An 8,884-nucleotide genomic window follows, 5' to 3' on the forward strand; every position below is an offset into this window, starting at 1 on the left:
TGTAGTCTTTTTTTCAGATGCAATGGTTTGCTCTCTGTCACCCAGGCTGGAGAGCAATGGCATGATCTTGGCTTATTGCAACCTCTGCTTCCTGGGTTCAAGTGATTCTCCTGCCTCAGTCTCCTGAGTAGCTGGGATTACAGGCATGCACTACCATGACCTGCTGATTTTGTATTTTTAGTAGAGACAGGGTTTCACCATGTTAGTCAGGCTGGTCCAGAACTTCCGACCTCAGGTGATTCGCCTGTCTCAGCCTCCCCAAGTGCTGGAATTACAGGCGAACTTTTATATTTTAAGTAGAGACAGGGTTTCACCTTGTTGGCCAGGCTGGTCTCGAACTCTTGACCTCAAGAGATCTGCCTGCCTTGGCTTCCCAAAGGCTGCGATTACAGGTGTGAGCCACCACACCTGGTCCGACATTTTATATTCTGTTTTCTTTTCTTTCTTTCTTTTTTTTTTTTTTTTTGAGACCAAGTCTCCCTCTGTTGCCCAGGCTGGAGTGCAGTGGCATGATCTTGGCTCACTGCAACCTCTGCCTCCCCAGTTCAAGCTATTCTCCTGGCTCAGCCTCCTGAGTAGCTGGGATTACAGGCATGCGCCACCATGCCTGGCTAATATTTGTATTTTTAGTAGAGATGGGGTTTCACCATGTTGGTCAGGCTGGTCTCAAGCATCTGACCTCATGATCTGCCCTCCTTGGCCTCCCAAAGTGCTGAGAGTACAGGCATGAGCCAGTGCATCCGGCCTACATTCTATTTTCTTTTTTCCTTTTTTTTTTAACGCACTAAATGGATTTCATGACCTCATTGGCTGGGTATCTGCATTTTGAAAACACTATAGTATTTCAAAGAAAAGTGGCATCTCGTAGCAAACAATGAAATCCTACCTAAAGAAGAGAATCTTAAAACTTCTAGGCAGAAGAATAATTTTTCAGTGCAAAATATTTTCTGATTTCCCTTATGACTTCCTCTCTGATCCATGGGTTATCTAGAAGTATGTTTGATTTCTAAATATTTGGAAAACTTCCAAATCTCCTTTCATTGATTCCTAACTTAAATCCTTTATGGTCAAACAACATACTTTGTATTATTTAAATTATTTTAAATATGTTGCAATTCATTTTATGGTCCAGAATGTGGTCTATATTGGTGAATGTCCTGTGAATACTTGAAAATGTGTAGTCTGCTGTTATAGGATACAGTATTCCAGAAAGGTCAATTAGGTCAAGTTTGTTGATAGTATTGTTCGGGTCTTTTATATTCTTACTGATTTTCTGTCTTCTTTTTCTATTTATTACTGAAAGAGAAATGTTGAAGTCTCCAGATATAATAGTGAATTTATCGATTTCTCCTTTTGATTCTATCGGCTTTTGCTTCATGTATTTTGTTGTACTGTTAGGTACCCTCACATTTAGGATTGTCTTTTTTGTGGGTTGATCCTTCTGTCATTATATAATGTCCCTCTTTATCCTTTTCCTTTGTTTTGGAGTTCACGTTGTTGGACGTAGCCACTTGTGGTAAGCAGAATAATGCTCCCACTCTCCACCCCACTCCCCACCTCTCCCACCCCTGCCCTGTGTTGACATCTTAATCCGCAGAACCTGTGGATATATTGGGATAAATTGCATTATATTTCAATGGGAAATTAAGGTTGCAGATAAAATTAAGTCTGCTAACCAACTGACCTTGAAATGGAAAAATTATCCTGGATTATTTGAATGGGCCCAGTGTATTTATAAGTGTCTTTTTAAGTTGAGGCAAGAAAGAAAGTCAGAGGAGGAGATGTGATGATAAAAGCAGAGGTTGGAATGAGATGATTGTTGGCTTCGACGATGGAAGAAAACCAAGGGCCAAGGAATGTGGACAGCTTTAGAAGCTGGAAAGGGCAAGGAAATTGATTCTTCCCTAGAGCCTCCATTGTTCATTTCCACTCAGGTTGGCCTGACTCCCTGCTGCTTCTAGCTTGACCTTTTCTGGAACTCTTGTTTTGGCTTTGAACCTTGCCCTGTTGAATAGCAAGACTGGAACTTACCCAGAGTTTTCTTTCAGTCAGCAGAATGTGGAAAACTAAGATACATCTTTCAGGTGATAGTATACCCACCATGCTTAGAAGCAATTCACAGGCCCTGCACATAATCAAAGAGAAGGGAATACAAGAGGTGAGAATACCAGGAAGTAGGGACCATGTTAAGTAAATATATACTTACATATAGTCTGCCACCATATGTAACTTGTAGAGTTAAGAGAATAAAGTAATGACTTACTCTTATTTGAAGAATTTGAATTTAACTTTGATTTATTTTGAACAAATTTTGTGTTCTTGAGATCATAGGTGTTTAGGGTGCAAGGACTATGAAGTTGTTGTTTTAATATAGTATGCAATGGTTTGCTTCAAATGGAGGACCAAAATATTCAGAATAAAGTGATCTCACCTTGTTAAGAAGGGAATGACCAAGAGGATTTAACTTCAAGCTCCCAAATAAGTGGTTGCAACACACACACACACACACACACACACACACACACACACACATATATATAATGGAAAAACATATATGTTTTTTCATATATATATATATATATATACACACACACATATATATATAGCTGCCCCTCCATATCCATGGGCTCTGCATCCATGGATTTGACAATGGATGGGAGGAAAGTGGGGAGGAAGGGAAAAAGAAAGAGAACCAGGGTGCAAATCAAATAGAACAATGATAGGGCCAGGTGGCTGCCAGTTTGTGACTCTTGCTTTATGTCAGCTTCTTAGTTTCTGTCTTTTCCCAGCAATTCAAGATGTGTTTAAGAACTTAATTCAAGGTGTACTTGGAAGTAGATCAAATGCAGGTAGAATTTCCATTGCCTTGTCAATTCTTTAAATCTAAGCATACAGTTTTTATTGAGCACCTAACATACACAGTCTATCATTACATCACACACACAAATGAAATACATTAATAATTAGTTACATGAAACAGAGAGATACAAATTCCATAATGGTCAAAATGACTCTGAGATACATACTTACATTTTAGCTATTTTAAAAAATATCATCAAATATAAAGAGAATCACTTTTTACTGGAACACTCAACATCTATAATTCACTTCTAAATGCAGAAGGTTAATGGGAAAGTTCCAGAACATTAGTCACCATTTTGTTAAAAAGTAGCACTTCTAGTGGCACACCCCTGTAGTCCGAGCTACTCCGGAGGCTGAGGCAGGAGGATCATTTGAGACTGGAATGTCGAGGCTGCAGTGAGCCATAATTGCACCACTGCACTCCAGCCTGGATGACACAAGACCCTGTCTCAAAAATAAAAGTAAAGTAGCACTTATAAGCCAAGTGCAGCGGTGCATGCTTGTAGTCCCAGCTACTCCTAGCTATCCTGGAGGCTAAGATGTAAGGATCCCTTGAGGCCAGGAGTTGGAGACTGCAGTGCCTATTATTGCATCTGTGAATAGCCACTGCACTCCAGCCTGGGCAAGCCAGACCCTGTCTTAGAAAAAAAAAAAAAAAGTAGATCTTCTAAAAGAATGGAAAGGAAATCATTCTGCAAACCTTTCCTTGGAGCCAGTTTTGACCTGTGAGGCTTCTGTTCCTATAAAGGTTATCTATGACACCCACTACGCCGCATCCAAGTTTATACCAATTCAAAAAGGGGAAAGAAGTCTGCAGTCTTGTTAGCTGATTAGGTGAGAAGACATGATTCAACCTGGCTCAGGTTGGCAATTGCTCATGGCTGCATTTAATAGAAATGTTAAACAATAAGCATTGCATCCCCCTCCCCACATGGGACTCACATCACCTTAGTCACTCTATCTCCCCCTTATTCTCAGCCTCTCTCGACATCGATTTCTCTCCCCAGTCTCTAGTTTTTGCACACTTAAGGTACTCCTATTTCTGTTTCCATTATTTTTCCTGCTCTTAATCAGGACTGAGACTCTTTAAAATTTTTAACGTCTCTGCTATCCCAGAGATTCTCCATACCCCTTACACTCTCATCCCAAGCACCCCACCCTTACCCTTGCCCCCGCCCCATTCGGGAACCCGGACTTCTCCCCATTCTCTATCATGGTAGCCCCCGGTCTAAGACGCCCTTAGCTTTCCCTTCCCCACGCCTCCCCCCCATCCCTCCCTAAGCTGGCAGGCAGTCTCAGCCATTCCAGAAATTGACAAAGAAGTTGCAGAGGGAGTGCCACTTCTCAGCGCAGTAGGTCTCCGTGAGCTCCGCGTTCCCATCTAGCCCGTCGGGGTCGGGCCCGGTCCCCATGGGTCGCTCCTCGTTGGGGACCAAGGCCGCCTTCCTCTTGCCCCCGTTGGTCTTCCTCTCAGAGGGGTTTTCCTTCGGCGGTGCGCTTTGGGGTGGCGTGGTCCCAGCGGCTGGGCCGGGCGCACGCTCCCGGGGCCGTCCCCGGCTGCGGGCCCTGGGCTTGGACTCCCCCGCGAATCCCGCGGCGGACGGGCGTGCGGGCGGGGACGTGCGGGGCACTAGTCGGAGCTCGGCACCGTGGCCCTTCTTGCCCGCGCACAAGCGGGCCTGGAGCGGCGTGGGGTCGTGACAGGGCCTCCGCTTCTTGCGCAGCCCGCCCAGCACCTGCTTCCAGAAGTGCGCGCGGCGAGCGGCGTAGGCTACGCAGCGCTGCGGCTCCCCGCGGTAGGCGCACTGGTGGCGTGCTCCGTCCGGGCTCTGGCAGCGCAACGCCAGCTCGCTGCCCGCTGCGGCCCCCGGGGCGGGAAGCAGGAGCTGCCAGCTGCACGCGTGCTGTTCGGGGCTGAGGAAGCGACCCGAGGAGCCGCCTGTGGGCCCAGGGACCGGCTCCACCACGTTGCTAGCAGCCCCCTTTTCCCTCCGAGCAGCCGCGAGGAGGCAACCACTCAGCAGCAGCAGCAGCAGCAGCAGCAGCGACGGCGACAGCGACGCTCGCAGCCTCGGAGGACTCATGCTCCGCGGTTTCCGCGCTCCGCTCTTCTCGGACCGCGTCTGTCGGGGCTGGACCAGGCAGAGAGCATTCCCTGGACCTGCGGACAGAGGCAGAGACAACACCAACTGAGCTAGGCGCAGCGCTTTGCCCAGACACATGCACCTGCGAACTACCCTTCGCAGACTTTCTGGAAGCTGCAGCCTGCGAGGAGACCCTCTGAGGAGCTTTCCTGGGGAAACTGCTTACTGTCTAAATAATCACTTTCAAACCATGTATGCATTGAGATTTTCTTCCCCTTGCAAATACGATAGCAAAACGATGCGTGATAATTGCCCCCTCTACCCCTTCCTTCGTTTTCTCCCTTCTCCAACGTCCAGTAAACTATCTAGAAAATCATTTCAGATGATTCCTTGGAAACATGCACTTTACTACACTTTGAACTTACCGAGTTCTGGGAGAGGCGCCAAAGCCTTATTAGGGTAGATGGAACGACTGCACAGGGGAGTAGTCTGTTTTAGCCGGCTCCTGTGAATGAACGTGGTATCAATGGAACAGAAGAGGCCTACCCTTCTTCGCCCCTCCCAGATTTCTCTCGCTCTGGGAGACTTATCACCGCCGCGCTTCTCTCTCTCTCTCTTTCTCTCTCACTCTATCTCTCTCTTTCTAGATGGATGATGGAAGCTGTCCTGTAGCATGAAATATAAATCTTGTATTTTGCTTCCAATGTTTAAAGTAATCAGGCAAAATTAACCAAGTTTTTATCCAAAAAATAAAAATTAAACAAAAGATGTAAGTTTTAAAAGTTAAGTAAAATGAAACAAAACAAACTTCAGTATTCTAAACTAGACATTTTTTACACAATTATTTACATTCTATTTCTCATATTCTGAGTTCTATATTTTCATCTATTATTTCCAGTAGCTTTTCTTATCCTGACTCTCAATCTTAATAATTGTTACTACTAATAAAAATATAATATCTTAGTTTATTAACATACAATAGTGCCCAGCAGTTCACCCAGGAGTAGACATTTGGGCTTTTGATTATTTTTAGGTATTATAAATCAATTATAAATGTCCTCCAAAAATTAGAAGTTTAAAAAAATTATTGGTATTATAGTAGTCGAAAGGTAAGATTACCAATTGAAATGGTATAATAGCTAAGAATGCGAGACTAGCCTGGCCTGGTGAAACCCCGTCTCTACTAAAAATACAAAAATTAGCCGGGCGTGGTGGCAGACTACTGTAATTCCAGCTACTCGGGAGGCTGAGGCAGGAGAATCACTTGAACCCGGGAGGCAGAGGTTGCAGTGAGCCTAGATCGCGCCATTGCACTCCAGCCTGGGCGACAGAGCGAGACTGCGTCTCAAAAAAAAAAAAAAAAAAAGAGAGAGAGAGAGAGAATGAATGTGTTCTTGGATCTTGAAAATGTCACATTTAGGCGGGGCGCGGTGGCTCAAGCCTGTAATCCCAGCACTTTGGAAGGCCGAGGTGGGTGGATCATGAGGTCAGGAGATCGAGACCATCCTGGCTAACACGGTGAAACCCCGTCTCTACTAAAAATACAAAAAACTAGCCGGGCGTGGTGGCGGGCGCCTGTAGTCCCAGCTACTCGGAGGCTGAGGCAGGAGAATGGCGTGAACCCGGGAGGTGGAGCTTGCAGTGAGCCGAGATCGGGCCACTGCACTCCAGCCTGGGCCACACAGCGAGACTCCGTCTCAAAAAAAAAAAAAAAAAAAAGAAAGAAAGAAAATGTCACATTTAAGCAAAGCTGCTTTTTTTGGAGGCGGGGGGGATTGTGTGTGCGCTTAAGTTTCTTTGTTTTGTTTTGTTTGTTTGTTTTGAGATGGGCGCTCACTCTGTCGCCCAGGCTGGAGTGCAATGGTGCTATCTCACCACTCACTGCACTCTCTCTCACTCACTGCAACCTCCGCCTTCCCGGTTCAAGCGATTCTCCTGCCTCAGCCTCCCGAGTAGCTGGAATTACAGGCGCCTGCCACAACACCCAGCTAATTTTTGTATTTTTAGTGGAAATGGGGTTTCACCATGTTGGCCAGTCTGGTCTGGAACTCCTGACCTCAAATGATTCACCTGCCTCAGCCTCTGAAAGTGCTGACCAAGCAAAGCTGTTTTTTTTTTTTCTTTACTCTTTTCAAAAATTTTATTTAGAAGCCTACTTGTAGAAGTTAGCATCATTTTACAGCTTATTAGAAAAATTCAATTATTTTCTCTCTGCAAACGTTATAATAGGTTAGGAATAATAGATCAGAAATGTACTATATTACAAAACAGTGGCCTATAACTATTTGTACATTTACTGTGCACCTTAAGGAAAAGAATTTGACAGTGTGCTGTACTTACACTGCAGGTAACATATTTTTATTCTATTACACAAAACCGACCAGTGGTAGTGCTTGAATTTGTAAATGGCCATTAAACAGAATATTTAAACTCAGATGTATATTTAGCATGCTAAAAAGTGAAAAAAAAATCAACTGAAGTTCTGTGGCTCATCAGTTCAAATGTTTCATGGCATTTTTTTCTTTAAATGAAAAATTTTGATATTGTAAAACAAATAATTTTAAAAGATAAAATTTTCTAAATTTTTAGAAATAATATTCACATTCATTTTGTCATGGGTTTCATGTGGCTTTTCTAAATATATTAATCATATTAATAAGACATTGGTCCTATACAATTTTAAGAGTCCGTCTTCAATTAAAAACTGTAACAAAAATAAACAGTATGTAAAGAGTAACAAAAAGTAAATTAAATATACTGAACTCACACAACAGGTAGAATAAAATGAAACCAAATTACATAATGGCAGGTTATACATTTTAAAGAATCTCCGTCCACTTAGTCAAATAAGATAGAAATTGAAATGTAAACTTACTGATTTCTGTGGGATTTTCCCCACTGGTTCAAATTGGAAAATTTGATATAAATCTAATATTTTATTTTTGTACATTTAATATGATTCAGTATAATCTGCACAGTCTCATGTATAGCTTATCAATAATGCCATCACCACAAAAAACCTCACTGCTTACTAGAAATGCTAAACACTGGAAAAAATGGAATTTTATACATTTGCTTTCTTTAATTTTGACAGATATTCTTCAAAAAGTTAAAACTGCCTTCCACAAAATTTTGTGTGTATATGGCACGAGTTGACAGCCAAAGAGTGTGAATTCCATCAAAAAGGCACTGTTAACAATACTCAGAATAATCCGACGAGTCTACATCAATGTCTGAGTAAAGAATAGGTAAGTAGACAAACCCTTATAAAAGATAGCATTATTGTTTAAATATACTATAGCTATATAAAAGCAAATAAAGTGACACACAGAAATGACCCTTAGCAAAGCTGTTTTTAAACTTCAGAATATTCCATCATCTTTTAAAAATGTTCTCATTAATACATGTGATTTTTTTAATTGCAAGAGTTTATACCTCTGACTAATTTTTTTAGACAAGTCAACATTTTCCGTAACTAATTCCCCAAGATATCAGGAATTCTTATCATATTTCCTAATATACTCTTGCATATAACATTTTCTATTACTGAACTCCTATTAGTATTATATTTGAACAATCATAGTTTCATTACTATAAAAACCAAAATACTTAAGAATTAGAAGAATGTGTTTAAATATATAGTAGTATATATTAAACATATAGTAATGTATATTGACTTCCGAAAGGAAGTTTTTTTCACTCTGGTAACATCAGAGAAACTAAATAACTTGTCCAGGGTCACACATCATTTAGTGATAAAACCACGAACATCTTTCAGTGATCAGTGATCTTTATGTTTTGTCTTTGTATTTCACTATTAGTTATTTTTTATTATACCAGTTCAGGCTGGGCATGGTGGCTCACGCCTGTAATCCCATCACTTTGGGAAGCCAAGGCGGGTGGATCACTTGAGGTCAGGAGTTCGAGACCAGCCTGGC

The 8,884-nt window shown here is 42.4% G+C and overlaps 1 protein-coding gene across 1 annotated transcript; it reads right to left on the reverse strand.

Moving 5' to 3' along the window:
* Nucleotides 1-2,876: 2,876 nt before the first annotated feature.
* On the reverse strand, nt 2,877-5,459 carry FGFBP3 (fibroblast growth factor binding protein 3). The gene is made up of 2 exons (XM_005565943.5): nt 5,372-5,459; nt 2,877-5,023 (listed from the first exon to the last, which is right to left on the reverse strand). Exon 2 carries the CDS (start codon nt 4,944-4,946, stop codon nt 4,158-4,160), a length of 789 nt encoding a protein of 262 aa, XP_005566000.2. The 5' UTR covers nt 4,947-5,023; nt 5,372-5,459; the 3' UTR covers nt 2,877-4,157.
* Between the last annotated feature and the right edge of the window lie 3,425 nt (nt 5,460-8,884).

This window comes from Macaca fascicularis, chromosome 9 (genome assembly GCF_037993035.2).
Source record: "Macaca fascicularis isolate 582-1 chromosome 9, T2T-MFA8v1.1".
In the NCBI taxonomy this organism is placed as follows: domain Eukaryota; kingdom Metazoa; phylum Chordata; class Mammalia; order Primates; family Cercopithecidae; genus Macaca; species Macaca fascicularis.

Excerpts from the sequence above, each read along its gene's own strand:
- FGFBP3 (XM_005565943.5), bottom strand. The coding sequence starts at position 4,946 with ATGAGTCCTCCGAGGCTGCGAGCGTCGCTGTCGCCGTCGCTGCTGCTG.